We start from the raw sequence: 16,361 nt of genomic DNA, 5'->3' as shown, positions 1-16,361 counted from the left end.
GGATCTGGTGTGAATGTGGCATTAATCCGAATGATTATTTATTGAAATAAAATTCTCTATTTTTGATAAACTCTGATTTCCGTCTCCATTTTATGTTGCGGCCTCTGAGCCGGCCGTAACAATAGTCATCATAATCAGGAGACATTATTCTTCTGTAATGACATAGAACACACACACACAAATCTAAAAGGTTTAATAAGATGTAATGTGGATAACTTGTAGGGATCTAATTGTAGGGATCTAATGAAAGGCATATTGTCCTAACAACGGTGTCTGCCAATATTTGCCTAATTAAACAAACAAATAAAACAAATATCAGGAAATGAGTGCATGGCCTTATTCCAACCTTAATATCTGCAGTATGCTGTTGGAACTTGACAGTCCTTTAGAGAGAAGCTGCACTCCAGAATCCCCAGGGTCATTGTTACTGAAGTTCAGCTGTAGCAGGGAGTTTGGTGACTGTAGAACTGATGCCACAATCTCACCCAATTTATCTGTGAGCTTACAGTCAGCAAGCCTCCATAAGAGCAACAAAAGATAACATGAATAGATGGAAGATATAGTGTTTACACAGTCACAATCAAGAGACATTTCACCAACAGTGCAGAAATCATTCATGTGTACACTGGTCAAACACACACACATGCACGCAGGCAGGCACGTAAGCACACAAGCACACATGCACACACACCTGATAGATTTTACTACGATGTAGTGCTAGGTATGATGTAGCTAAATTGTAGGGGTGCATTGAACAATATATATTGGCCTAACTTCGCCATCAGCCAATATTGCCCTTGTTGACTGGTACCGGCTTACATGTATCTGAAAATGATGGCTGAGGTTTATCTGTAATGTCATATAAATTCTTCAGCTGAACAACTTGCATATATTATTGTTTCACTGTCACTATAATGTATTACTAAGAACAACAATTAAGGAAACAAACAAATATAAAACAATATCAGGAAATGCATGGCCTTACACCAACCTTAATGTCTGCAGTTTGCAGTGGGAACTAGACAGTCCTTTAGAGAGAAGATGAACTCCAGAATCTCTCAGGACATTGTGACTTAGGTCCAGCTCTATCAGGGAGTTTGGTGACTGTAGAACAGAAGCCACAATTCCACAGGACTTCTCTGAGAGTTTGCAGTCAGTAAGTCTGCATAACAACATGAGAAAAGATCAAATATTATGATTATCCCTTTTGTTTAATGTTCGTCTGCATGACCCTGCTTCCGAGTGACATTACTGCAAAAATTTGAAGAAGAAAAAATAATGAGACGCAAATGATTATTTCTTGATAAAAAGCGTGACCTAAGACATATGCAAATCACATAGCCCTTCCCAGATATGGGTGGCTCAGATAGTCTTGAAAAAGAAATATATAGTATGTGGTCGTTATATTACAGTTAGATCAACTAGCTGCAGGTGACCGCTTCTGCATAATTTCATGGACTGCTGAAATATAACCTAAACTATTTTTTACTATTTCTTAACTGGTCCAGGGTCAGGAAAAGGGCAGCAAAAATCTCTGCACACCCTTCACATCCTGTTCAACCTCCTGGTAGGTGATACAGGGCACTGCTCGCCAAAACCAGCCGACACAAAGACAGCTTCCATTACACTGAACAAAGTCAATCAACACTGTTCTGTTCATCTACCTCATGTATATTTCAATCTTACAATTACAAAATACACAATATCATTGCACTATGGAATGTTTTTTGTGACAAAATTAAATAAATAAATTAAATATGAAATCAAGAAATGAAATATGAAATAAATAATTAAAAGTTGAAATAAATAAATAAATAAATAAAAAGTTAAATAAATAAATAAAATGTGAAATAAATAAATAAATGATTAAATGTAAAAAACATATATACATTGACATTTACATTCCATATGCACGGTCATGCAATGTGCCATGAAATAAATAAATACGTCAGTCACCCATCAAGACGGGACCTAACCACTGATTGCTGCCTGAAATAACACAAAGTGATTCAGCTCTAAGTCAGACTGTACTGGCTTGCTGTGAACCACACTGGACTAAGGACATAGCTCAGACTTGTATCATAACTCACGAAACATACAACAACAAGGATTTCATTCTAAATTCATACTTTTGGGAAGATATCAGGCGTGAAAGCGTTCTGTCATTTGATGGGTCTGTTTGCCGTGTCTGAGGGTTGATAGACATGCTATGTGCACATAGAGCTAGCGCTAACAGTTAGCACAAGCGTTAGCTAGTTATCGGCATCTACAGAAAGCGAACTTCTATCTATGGCAAACAACTTGCTTCTATTTATAGTAGGGTGCCCAGACGTCCCAGTTAACTTCACTTGAGCTGAATTCACCTCATTTGTTATATGATACATAAACAATAAAGCTTGAGATGCCCATGCCGTGAACTCTTATTATGTGAGTGTCAGTGCCAGGTTGCTACATTGCCCAAGCAGTGTCCACAACTTTCCAGAGACTTTTTAGTTCTCAAAATGAGGGTATAACTCAGCAGCCGACAAGGATTTTTGACAGCACTAGATGCTATGCTTTTACGTCCTGATAACTCACAGCCAAGAGTTAGCAACATAGAACACAATCTTTCTGAATGAAAATGCCTAGGTTATGGCTGTTAGCAGTAGCACTAGCTTTTAGCTTCTATCAATGACTTTATTCTGATCAGCCAGTCATGCTCACAAAGTTTGATTTTTTTTCAGGCAGCAACCATAGTGGGGGGCCTTAAGCACATTTTCGCGCAAATTCTTCTAAAAGCGCCAAATTTGGCACAGATGCAGCTTAGGTCATACTAAAATGATTTAGGTAGGGCGCCGGAGTCAGCGACCCTTGGGGTCAAGATGGCGGCCAAATCCAATATGGCGCTGCCGAAAAGGGTTCCGCTATAACTTTTTTGAACCACATGAGTTACAAATGCAATCTTGATATCTTTGTCAGCTTAATTGATCTTGAGAAACACATAGGAATGTTAATATTTATGACCCAATGCATCTGGATTATTCCTTTAATTCCAATATGGCCACTGTCCAAAAAAAGCAGTTTTGGCTGTAGTTTGGGTCCGTATACCCCATTGTTCGTGCAAATTCATCTACAAAACCAAATTGACACAGATGTAGCTGAGGGCATACTGAAATGATTTAGCCAGGGCGTCCAAGCGACCTAGATGGCGGCCAAATCCAAAATGGCCGCCGCCTGAAAGGGATTCGGCTATATATAGCTTTTGAGCCAGATGAGATACAAATACAAACTTGATGTCTATTTTACCTTTTTTGACCATGGGAAACCCCTAGGAATACTTACATTTATGATTGAGTATATCAATGAGCATCAAACCAGCTAATAGGCTAACTGAAAAACACACCATGCCAATCTCTAGGTATGATGAAGGGTATGTGATGATGTGGGGCTATTTTAATTCCAAAGGCCAAGGGAACTTTATCAGGATGCATAGTATCCTGGATCCATGAAATAAGTGGCCTTTAAAAAAAAAAAAAAAATCTGCCTGCCTCTATGGGAATATAACATAGGGGTCAAATACTTGTACTTGCGCCCCTGTAATTTAAGGAAGAACATTTATTTATTTGCGATACATTTTTCATTCACTAAGAAAATTGGTGTCCTTAAAGGTTGGATTTTTACTCATTTTTTTTTATTAAGGCATTAAGATCAATTTCTAACAGATGATTATATATTCCTACCCTGGAAATCCAGAGTTCTCGCAAGAGCACAATGGAATTGTCTCTGTAGACACTCTGGCAATGACCAATGATGCACGTTACTTTTCCCCCTTGCATCACGTGGAACCAATCAAATCATATCTGATATAGGCGGGCCAGAGGCGAGCTAAATTGATGACGACAGCGCTGCAACGTTGGAAACATTGTTCGTAGTGTTATCCAATTGCGTCAAAGTCTGGAATCATTCAGAGTAAACATTGGTCTAGTGTTATCCAATTGTGTGCAGTGAGATTTTTAAATGCATGCTTGGTGCCGCCCCTCGAGTTGGGCCATTACATTGTTCGTAGCCAGACCCTTAATCTTTCTAGATTATCAGGGTCTGTATTTTCCAGGCTAGTATATTCCTCTTTTTAGTCAACTTTAGCATAGGTTCAAATACTTATTTTCCCCCTGTATCAACTATACATTTGTATCTCATCTGGTTCAAAATATGCAGCCAAATCCATTTTCAGGTGGCGGATTTGGCTGCCATCTTGGTCTCAGAGATCTAGCTGGGAGGCCCTGGCTAAATCATTTCAGTATGGCGTCAGCTGCATCCATGCCAAATTTGGTGCTTGTAGATAAATTGGCGCAAACAATGGGGTGTAACTAGATAGATAGATAGATAGATAGATAGAGCGATAGAGAGATACTTTATTTCCCCAAGGGGAAATTCAAGGTCTCAGTAGCATACAGACATCACACACACAACATTCACGAACAGCAGAAAAAGTAATACAAGTAAATAATATAAAAAACACAACTAAGAAATAAGGACAGTAGAAGATAAAGAATATACTAAAATACAAATTATACTAAATAACACTAAATCTAAATCAAGTCTAAAACAGTATCCACATAGTGTGCTTAGGGGTGAGGCGCTTGCAATGACTGAGGCAGGGACTGAGCCTGTGATTCTCTGTGCATAGTAAGGTAAGGTGCTCTGTGAGAGTGAGTGTCATGGTGATGGTGCAAATGAGTCAAACCGTGCAACAGTGCAAGAATAAAGTCTAGAGACCAGCATAAAATAAATATTGACATAGAGAGTAGGCAAGGTAATATAGAAAAACTATAGAAAAACTATATCAGTGCAAGAATGGGTTGACGTAATAGGGTTACAGCCGTTATACAAGTATTGATTATAAAGCATTAAGTATTAAGTATAGGTATAGGTAAGTGTGGCCACAATCCGGCTGTAGGATGAAGGGAGGGGTTATGCATATGTTAGTATTAATTACTCCATAATTTCCCTTTTGGGATTAATAAAGTAATCTATCTATCTATCTATCTATCTATCTATCTAATATAGCACGCAAGCAGTGAAACAGTAAGACAGTGGTAAAAAGTGGCTAGTGGACAGACAGTACACAAACATGGAGAGGGTGGAGAGGCAGACAGACTATGCGGAGAAGTCTATCTCTCCTCTTCCCTTAACTCATTGAATGCCAAGCTGTTTTCGGGAGCTTTGTCCTAGAGTGCCAGCAATCTAGACCATTGTTGATGATTTTTGTACAGCCACAGCATATTCTGTGTTATAGCTATGAACACATACAATGGCTCGTTTAAAAGATGAGACTTTAAGCTCTCGGTGGGTGCAAACCGTGTATTTCTACACACCTCTGTTCCTGAGAAATCCCAAGCTAAACAGTGGCTAGTTTTCATCAAAATCGCTGTTTTTTTCTACAAATGGAGATATAACGTCTTTCATGAAATATAAAGTGTTGCCTGTTACTTACTTGTGTAAACTTTCCGGGAAGTGATCAGCGAGACCTGGCGAGACTGCCACCTAGTGATAGACCCACGAAAATTTTGGCCTGGCCTGGTTTTGACCTGACGTGCATGCGTCACTAACGGCTACCACACACAGCTGCGTGCATCGCACTGCTGGAGACGCATCCCATTCACTTTAAATGGGCTCACGTGATCCGTTGCCGAACTGAATTGTGGGTCCGTCGCGTCGCGTTTCTCCCGCTGCTCGCGTTGAGGAGTTCAGCTGTTGCTGCACCGACAGACGGCACCGGCCAATCAAGCCAATCTACGGATGGCACCAACCAATCACATTACGGTTTTTCTTCAAGTCATTTGCATAGCTACCGTCAGGAACACCCACTGGAATGCGTTGACGGAACGCAGCTGTGTGTGGGAGCCGTAATTCGACCCAAAGCGGCAACCGAGTTATGATAAAATGTCCAGATTGTGCGTTTTCGATCGTCATATATTTTATTTCCATTAATCACAGTTCCCAAAATCACATATAAGGTGTGTTAAAGTGTCTAGTTTCGTAATTAAAAAAAAAAAGCTAAAAACGTAATATTACGTTTTTGGCACTCAACGCATGGGAAGGAAAAACGTAATGTTACGTTTTTGGCACTCAATGAGTTAAGTGAAGCATTGAACAGTTTAATGGCCCTGGGGACAAATGACTTCCTCAGTCTGTCTGTTGTGCAAGGCAGTGAGCAAAGTCTCCAGCTGATCAAGCTTTTCTGCTTTGTAATACTGCTGTGGAGTGGATGACACTCATTGTCCAAAATATTGATCAGTTTGTTCAGGGTCCTTTTATCAGATATTGAAGTGATGCACTCCAGTTCAGCTCCCACTACAGAGCCAGCTTTCCTTACCAGCCTGTCAAGTCGCCTCGCATCCTTCTTTTTTGCGCTTCCTCCCCAGCATTAGCCTAGAAATCTAGACGCACCCTAGCGGCAGGCCTAGTCTAGCAACTCTCTGTTGGCTTGTGAGCTGGAAAAATGAAACTTCTATCAGGCCAATCAAATTGTGTATAGAGACGTTAGGCGGGCTTAACGTAATGATTGATGGCAGAGTTGCAACGGTTTGGCTTGAATTCCCTGATACTTGAAAACAAAGACGATGGATGTTGCTGTTTGTGAACAGCATGACACGAGTTGAGCTTGAGTTGGCAAAAGTTTGAACTAGCCAACTAGCTCCGCTGGTGGGAAAACACATGGGACTCATAGCGCTGTCCTATTGCGTGCAGAGGGAATTTGAAAGACAACCGATTATCACGCCCCTCGGACTGAGCACTGCCAATGGTGAGTGCCCAGACCCTACATTTTAATGTGGGTGTGGCTAGTCAGGCTACCCCAGCATATCACTGCATAGAAGAGGACGCTGGCAGTCTACAGTCAAAACTGCTTTTTTGGACAGCGGCCATATTGGAATTGGAGGATTAAGTGGTCCAGATATAATGGGTCATACATATAAACATTCCTATGTGTTTCCCATGATCAATTAAGTTGAAAAAGACATCAAGTTTGTATTTGTACCTTATGTGGTTCAAAAGTTATACCTTTTCGGGTAGCGGCCATATTGGATTTGGCCGCCATCTTGGCCCTGAGGGTTGCTGGCTCCGGCGCCCTAGCTAAATCATTTCAGTATAACTTGAGCTACATCTGTGCCAAATTTGGCGCTTTTAGAAGAATTTGCGCGAAATTACCTATTCATGTGCTTAAGACCCCCCACTACCAGGCTAGGTCCCGCCTTGATGGGTGACTGAGGTATTTATTTATTTCATGGCACATTACAAGACCGTGCATATGGAATATAAATGTCAATGTCAATGTATATATGGTTTTTACATTTAATCATTTATTTATTTATGTATTTAACATTTTTTATATTTAACTATTTATTTAATCTTTTATTTATTTATTTCATATTTCATTTATGTATTTCAACTTTTAATTATTTATTCCATATTTCATTTATTGATTTCATATTTCATTTATTTATTTAATTTTGGCACAAAAAACATTCCATATTGCACTGAACGCCTTGTACTATATTTATATTTAAATCTTAAATCTCAGTCTATACTGATATTGCACTATTCCTACCCTCTCTTCAATTGTATATTGTATCTTGCCTTGCCTTGAGGTGTCCACACCATGGCAACCCTGACAGGGACAACAAGGAGGCGGACACAGAAATATTTTCATCTAACTATGAATTTAAGTGCACCAGATTGATGCATTTAAATTTTAAAATATTCTAAATTTCTTTTGAGGGGCCTTGTCCCCGGATCCCTGTAGTGTGGCTTGGTTACAGCTTCCGGCACATAACAGCACTGCTGCTGGATAAATTTCTAGGGGAAACCCATGTTATAAAATTACTCATTTAAAATGTTATGTCTGCTCTATCATCTGGAAGGTTAATATTTGTCATGCATTCTTTTTAATATAAAAGCATAACAAACTGCATAAATTAAAGAATAGGACTACTTGCCTACTGGTATATGAATTGTTAATGTGTCAGGAAATCTAAATGCAGCATCAAGTAAAAATCAACATCTATCACTACACCTTGCACTTTCATTATAGGGGGAATAATGTATCTTGGTTATATGGTAAATTTTCATGAAGATGTCGTGTGGCCAGGCACCAGCCAAAAAAACTTACTGAAGAACCACCACCATCTGCTGGACTGAGGTGTAATGTCAAGTGTACCATGTAGCCTCGTTCTGGCCTCCGGGTGAATAAGGCAAATGGAACGTCGCGTTTTTAAGCACCAGAATTGCTCATCATGTCTTGACAAGGTTTACACCAATCATCATCTTCTAATGTATCCTTATGCTGAGAAGTCCGCTCTTTTAGCCCCAAACATAGGCTATTGTTTATGCGTGAAGCATGTTTCAATCAACACATTACACAAGGTGTTTTTATTGTTGTAGGCCTAATACTGAATGAATGAATGATAAAGCGATGAAAAAAATTTACGCACAGTGAGTACAGGATTACAGCTGCCAATGGTCAACGACAAAACAGTTATACACACAGTTAATTACTTTCACGATTGACTGACAAAGGGTTACCATCGAAAACATAGCCTGAAAAAAGCAACATTTCCTCCAATAATGTTCGGATAACTGAATAAAAAAACCTAAGTACATTATCATTATTCCGAAAATCTGTATCAAAATAGATTCAGAAGAGTGGACTTAGCCTAAGGCTATGTCTACACGTCTTGCCGCTTTCACACCTTTATCGACTATGGTAAAAAAAAGTCTTGCGTCTGCACGAAGAGGTGAAAACGAGCGAAAACACTGTAGTGCATATGCCAGGCCTGTATGTGGTACCTGGCGGTGCAGAGCTTCACACAAAAACATTCTCCCTATTTTATACAGCTTATGCATTCTCCGAAGCAGTTCCGTGAGAAATTCAACCTGAGTTTTCAATTTAACTGTTCAACTAAGTTCATTTACCACATTTATAATACATTTCTATGATGCCATTTACCTTTGCTAACAGTCAATAGTTTTTGCCATGTATCAAATCGTGCATCCACATTGAGTGTATATCTAATGTAGGCTAACATGGTTTCTAAGAGACGTAGACAGGTTCATTTCTGACTTCACTAGACTATGAATGCATTTATTTACAGTATGTTGTGAGACATGTGAAAGAAATGAATGACACCAGCACTACACACAAATTCATTAAAACTAAAATGGCACTGCCCTAATAACTTTTGACTAGTTATCTCACATCAGTCACTGAATGTATCGGGAAAACACATAGCCTTGGGAAAACACTGTTCACCAAGTCATGATAACATATTGGCACTGCAAAGCAGTCGATTGTGGTGTTTACTGAGTGTAATCCTAGGTAGCCTAATGTCATGTATGAAAACTAGTATTACCAGGCAATACTGTAATGAGTGCCAGGTCGAGTGCAGCTGGGTTTAAGGGTCAGAGGTAATGGGGCTATGTCTTCATCGGCAATGTGGATTGATGTCCACACAGCAAGTGCAAACCGGAATTGAAAAAAAAAACTGAAACTCGTTTTCAAAAAGTATAATTTTTGGTCACCTAAAATTCCAGTGGTCGTGTGGAAACAAGGCCAAACGATAAAAAACGGTCTTTGTGTGGACATGACCTAAGACTACAAAGAAATGTCTGCACCCACCTTAATGTGTGTATTTTGCAGTAGGAACTGGACAGTCCCTTAGAGAGGAGCTGAACTCCAGAATCCCCCAGGTCATTGTCACTCAAGTTCAGCAGTAGCAGGAAGTTTGGTGACTGTAAAACTGAAGCCACCATCTCATAAGATTTATCTGTGAGTTTACAGTCAGCAAGCCTGCATAAGAACACAACAAAAGATAACATATGAATAAATGGAAGATATACTGTCTACACCAGTGGTCCCCAAACTTTTTCTTCAGAGGGCCAGCTCACTATGCCTGGCTATAAGAGAGAGCCAGAGATTCGGAGTATGTCAGCAACTGTAATAGCCTTGAATATTAATCCATTACATTTAATCATAGGCTATTGCAATCTAACACCATTGTAAGCAGTGTTTATTTTATATTGCCATCATGACATATCGATAAAATGTATTTCAACATGGAAATAGCTTAAATTAAATAATACTAACAAAAAGTCTTTAAAGCAACACCAAAGAGTTTTTTGTACCTTAAGATAATGTTTCCAAAATTGTTTCAGTGGTACATCAACTCGTAAAAGGGTGAACGCTACTTCTGCATTGGCTTCGCAACGCTCTATCGGCTATAACCACACTATGCAAATTTGCCAGATCGGGTAGCAGATCTGTAGTTCGATGGAATGAGACATAAGAAACTACAAATTTGACTTGCATCAGATTCTGATGTCGCAATACATCATACCTTCATAAAATCATGCAACTCTACCTTGTCTGTTGACATGGTTATTTGCAAACACGGTGCTGGTAAACAAATAGCGTGTGAGCGACAGAGAAAAGTGCTTTGGTGTTGCTTTAAAGCATTCCCAAAAATATATTTTATTCAAAATGTTGAACTGTCTTTGCATACACAGCTAACAAGTTGTGAACAAGCAATATCCTAAACTAGATGTACCGCATAGCGGTACAAAATATGACCGCCGCTCAGTCCTGTACATCCGTTCGGCGAAAATAAATCACACTTCAATTTGTCTCCATATTTTACTCCATCCCCACTCTTGAAACTTTTTGTGTATGCTTGTTTGGCATGCCTGAGTGTGTGTGTGCGGCTGCACAGAAAGTAGCCTACTGGTGCTGAAAAGGTGAATAGATTGTAGAATAGCCAAAGAAGATGTAGCATTGTTATAAAACCTTTAAAATCTCTAAACAATCACAAGTAGGGCAGTTCATCACAGTTCATCCATTGCAACTGGATTGATGAAAGGTCACTTACACCTGTAGGCTACATTGTATTTGGGAAAGGCAAAAGGTATCAGCATAATGTTATTTATTTATTTATTTTTATGTATTTATAAACAAAAACATCTCTGTCAGTTCCATGCCGTTTTCAACAGCTATCAAAAACAAAGGTCATTTTTGGATGGATGGATTTTTTGTGAATGTTTCTTCTTCTACATAAGATTTTAGTCATCTTTAGTTCATGTAATACTTTATTGTCAATGCACAAATTAAGTAACAGTAGTCTGAAACGTTATTGTTAATGCACAAATTAAGTAACAGTAGTCTGAAACAAAATGCTGTTTTACATCTAACCAGTGGGGCAAATAACTGACATGTCCAAATGGGCCTTGATGAAATGCGTCGCTAGACATATGTGCTAGTTCATACACATTTTAACGGGCCAAAGTTGAAGAGCTTTTGTCCGTTATTGTTCGTGCAAATATAGGCTGATTCATGTTCCCTTGCATTGTGTAACTGAGGTCCATGGCTAGTCTGGCTTTCATCAGACCAAGCTCAATCTTTTAAGAAATCAAAAAATAAATAGCGGGCAGATCAGGCTGGGTTCACCCAGCCTAGTCCATAGGCACCCGATATTGTTTAATTTTCCGATTGAGATATACAAGCTCTGGCTATTCTACATGCAAAAATGCATCAGGGAGTTATGACAAAACGGTAACTAACAAACTAGATCCTAATAGAAAGCTGTTAGCTTCCCTAAGCTACAGGTAGGATTATAAGGTAGGCCTATTTACAACATAAATTGTCAATAGGCTATGCTGGCGACACAAATAAAATCTCCTTTGGAAACCAATGGCTTACGCCTTACAGTATCAAGTGGACTTAAACTGCCATATCGTGGCGAAAAGTTGTAATAACATTCACGCAGCTCCATGAGTCAAGGAAAGCGCGAATGAAGTAGCCACTTCTAAATGGGACCCACTACACAGTAGCTTAAGGTGTGTTGCTAAAGCAGCCATAGTGAAATGAAGGTGTCATTGTTTGGATACTTCACACACACGTGCTTTTTAATTTCACAGACTACAACTACCAAGCTGGAATCAAAGCACATCGATTCCCCTCTCACACCCTGCACACACTTAAACAAAATAAACAGGCGTCTCAGTCTCGCGATGTATAGGCAAAACTGTATCAGACCGGTTGTAGCGTTGGTAAATCTTCCATTGCACAGAATGATTTTGTATGCGTGCAATAAATGACAGTCGAAAGATGCAAACAGTGCTGCTATCAATTTGCTTGGTATAACCGCATTTATAGTTTTCTACAAATGCAATCAATCAAATGGGCCTCCATCACTAAACCAACGCTAACGGTAACATTACCTAGGTCCTTATTGATATTACAAGATTAACGTACCTGCAGTAAAAACCAAGCATGTCCGATAAACATCCTCAGATTTATTTCGGCTTCAAGAAGAAATGGGAATTACACTTCATGTGAACATCGTCCTATCCTTATTAGATGTTCGCTGCGGTAAATACAGTCCTTGTAGGAAGCGTCCATTGTTTTTCCAACCCACTTTTAACTTCCAACAAAATTACGTCTCACTGCAACGATGCGCCATTTAGTGGACAAACGACTACTTATCGCCAATACTGAAAATGCAGCCATGATGATGATGATGATGAATATTTATTTTGGATTTATTTACTACTGAATTTGTAATTATGTATCGGCCGTTCTAATACCGATAGTATGTGGGTGCCTGTGTGTGTGCATGTGTATATGTGTGCACCGCCATTTACAGGCCAATGAGTGTACAGTCACTAAATGGACACATAACCTAATTGTTTTAGACCCCCATGGATGAAATTCTACTTAAACTTGGCATACCCCAGAGAATGCCAGGTCAATCATACACATAACATTTGGTGCAGTTCTGAACATCTAAACTGAAGATAGGGGGCGATTAAAGCAGAATAATATTGCATTTTCATTTTTCTGCGGGGGGGGCCCAGCACGGGGAATTTTTCCGTAAAAGTCTAGTGGGGCTACATACCCACCAAATTTCATGTACCCGGTGGTTCGGTGTCCCGGTATCAATGACCAAAAATTCAGGAAGTAGATGACGGGGAAAAATTCTTGAATTGTGTGCATGTGTGCGTGTACAAGTTTATGTTTATGTGTGTGGGGTGTGTGTGTGTGTGTGTGTCATGCAAGCGCATATGTCTACTGTGTGAGTATGTGTCATAATTATGATTACTGTAAATGTATGTGTGTGCGCGTGTGTATCTGTTTATGCACATGTGTGCACATGGAATGGGTTAACATGACCCCTGGAGGCAAACATAATGGAAAAAATTGGTCATCCTAGGCCCTACAGTTCTCAAGATATTCACAGAGAACTGTGTCTGCCCCCCTCCTTTCGGGGGTCCAGTCCAGCGGGGGCTACAGATCAAAACGAAAAATGACGGTTCCATGCTATCCATGTGGGGTACATGCCCACCAAGTTTTGTGTACCCCGGTCTTTCAGTGTCGGGGAATCCTTGTTGGTGTACGTCACTAAATGTACACATAAATTATTTTATTGTAAGGCCCCCATGAACGAAAAGTACACAAAACTTGGCATGTATTCGGAGGGTGTCATAATGATCCTACACTTTTAATTTCGTGCAGTTTTGACCTTGTCAGCCAGAGATATTGTGATGAAAACACCTAATTTTTTTTGCTTTTTAATTTTTAACTAGGTGGCTATACATGAAATAAGTGGTAATGGGATGGGTTGACATGCCCCTTAAGACCAACATACATAAAAAAGGTGGACCTCCTAGGCCCCACGGTTCTCGAGATATTCACAGAAAACTGTCTCCGCCACCTACAGGCCAGTTGGTGTATAGTAACATAAATTAATTTATTGTGTGGCCCCCCATGAACGGAATTCCACAAAACTTGGCGTGCATACAGAGGGTGTCATAATGATCCTACACTTCCAATTTTGTGCAGTTTTGACTATGTTAGGTCACAGATACCTTCAATTACAACACCTCATTTTAACTTTTTTGTGTTTAACTAGGTGGCGCTATACATGAAATGAGTGGTTATGGAATGGGTTTACATGGCCCCTTGAGATCAACATACAAAAAAAAAATGGTCCTCCTAAACCCTACAGTTTTCGAGATATTCACAGAAAACTGTGTCTGCCCTACCCTCCTTTCGGGGGGTCCAGTCCAGCGTGGGGGCTACAGATCAAAAGGAAAAACGATGGTTCCATGCTAACCATGTGGGGTTACATGCCCACCAAGTTTCGTGTACCCCGGTCTTTCAGTGTCCCGGGAATCATTGACGGAAATTTGGGCATGCGAAAAATAAAATTAAAAAAAATAAAAATCGGACTAAACCTATATGACCGCCGCTTCGCTGCGCGGCGGTCATAATAATTGAAAGTTCTCAAACTATGAGAGTTTTATGAAGTGCTGGAAAAACTGAAGAACTGTGTGGGGCAATTCCACGGAAAATGGACTTTTTGTCACATCCATAACGCCAGTGAAATGCCTTGGAATTTGTATGATGTGAATGATAATTCATTTTTTGTGTATGTACATTCTTCAGCCAAAAATAGCAAATGCTCAAATGTCATGTAATCATTCACATCATACCATACATCAATAACCAATCACATTTTATTGGCGTTATGGATGTCACAAAAAACATAATTTTCCATGGAATTGCCCTGTGAGTTCTGCTGTCTTTGTATTAATTTGAATGAGTGAAAGAAAATAGTCCCAGAAATATGACTTGAATATAGTTAGGACTATTAAAACAAATTTTAGAATACTTTGAATACTGATGAAGTCAGCATAGGCCTATTATCTTACTAATCTATATCTTACATTGTTTGCAGGTAGGACTACATTCCATTCAACTCAAAAAAGCACCAAAACAACCACCAGTGGACAACAAGGTAAGTGTACTGTTAAGCCCCTTTATAGAGGATGAATGGGGGAAATTACAAAGGTTATAGTTTGACGGTGTCATAGTATTCCCATGTGCCCTGATAAATAGCAAAAAAAAATCAAGAGACCCTTAACCAACAGTGCAGAGATCATTCACATGCACACCATGACACACACATTTTTCCTTGTTGTCTCTGGTACTGGCTTATCTGTACATGCTATTATAATAAGATGGCAGCAGAGTTTAGCCAGTTAGAGCTGGAAATTGGTCAGATTGACATGTAGTTGTTCGGCAGAAAAAATATATAATATCCAGTGGAAGATATGATACATTAATTAATTAATTAATTAATTAATTAATTAATTAATTAATTAATTAATTAATTAATTAACATTAAATATGCTTGTATTGCACAACATTTACAATATGTTATCATGACAACTCAAATAAACATAGCCTATGAAAAATGTTTTATTTCAAGTTTGCTCTAGCAGTGTAGGCTTTTATTCTATGAAGAAGTCGGGCCACAAGTATGCAGGAATTCTTGGAGTGGCAGCTGTGTTCCAGCGACTCTGATTGATTAAGGATGGCTTCAAGGTATTTATTGGGACTATTCCTATTAGGAGGGTAGTCCAGGGCAACTAAATGGATGTCGCCACCATCCATCTAAAACTTTCAGTAAGGCTCTGTAGGCCACTCTCAGGTGAACCTTCATGACCGTTCATCACAGCTGTTGCTTCGTTAGAAGGCTACCAGGTCTGTGGGGAGGGGCCGCTGGGAGTGAGAGTGAGGGGCTGAGATCACACTGTAATGAACTGATAGCCTACAAACAACAATATCATGCCTGTTTCTAAGCTCACATATGCCTACCACAAAGCAATACCTATCCACTGGGAATTCTCCCAACTCCGGCGATTGGAAGAGCCGGAGGAACATGGCACATGGAAGAGCACAGAGGAACGTGGATGTTTGTAGAGGAAGACCGATATTGTAACACCTATTTTCTGGAGTTTGTGAAGGTATATTTTGTTTGCTACCCAGACATCTTTTGAGTTGGATTGAATGTTTTGCATTGGACTATTACTTAAAGACTGCTCTGAAATAAAACTTCTGTTTGCTCGGCTTCACGTTTTGGCAGTTCTCTGCTACAGTATACATCCCACCTGCTTCAAAGAAAAAACCCTGTCATGATATCACACATATTATTATCAAGAAAGATTAAGTACACAAACAAATAGAAAATTATATCAGGAAATGCATGGTCTGCGCCAACCTTAATGTCTGCAGTTTGCAGTCGGGACTAGATAGTCCCTTAGAGAGAAGCTTAACTCCAGAATCCCCCAGGTCATTTTCACCCAAGTCCAGCTTTATGAGGGCGTTTGTTGACTGCAGAACTGACACCACAATCTCACAGGAATTATGTGTGATCTTACAATCAGCAAGTCTGCAAAAGAGTTTGACAATATTATATGACAAAATACTATGCAAGGTGTTTGGATACTAGATGTAAAAAAAGGGTTTTACCAATTTTAAGGTCTGC

At 39.5% G+C, this 16,361-nt stretch overlaps 1 protein-coding gene across 1 annotated transcript in view; it reads right to left on the bottom strand.

Moving 5' to 3' along the window:
* LOC125297635 (NACHT, LRR and PYD domains-containing protein 12-like) overlaps window positions 1-16,361 on the bottom strand; it is a 48,064-nt gene that overhangs the window by 13,980 nt on the left and 17,723 nt on the right. The window contains exons 8-11 of the mRNA XM_048248092.1: window positions 16,095-16,265; window positions 9,656-9,826; window positions 992-1,162; window positions 347-517 (exon numbers count right to left, since the gene is read on the bottom strand). Of these exons, the coding sequence (XP_048104049.1) occupies window positions 347-517; window positions 992-1,162; window positions 9,656-9,826; window positions 16,095-16,265 (684 nt within the window). The remainder of the gene's footprint in view (window positions 1-346; window positions 518-991; window positions 1,163-9,655; window positions 9,827-16,094; window positions 16,266-16,361) is intronic.

Source organism: Alosa alosa, chromosome 7 (assembly GCF_017589495.1).
Source record: "Alosa alosa isolate M-15738 ecotype Scorff River chromosome 7, AALO_Geno_1.1, whole genome shotgun sequence".
Classification (NCBI taxonomy): domain Eukaryota; kingdom Metazoa; phylum Chordata; class Actinopteri; order Clupeiformes; family Clupeidae; genus Alosa; species Alosa alosa.
This window is presented reverse-complemented; position numbering and strand designations above follow the sequence as displayed.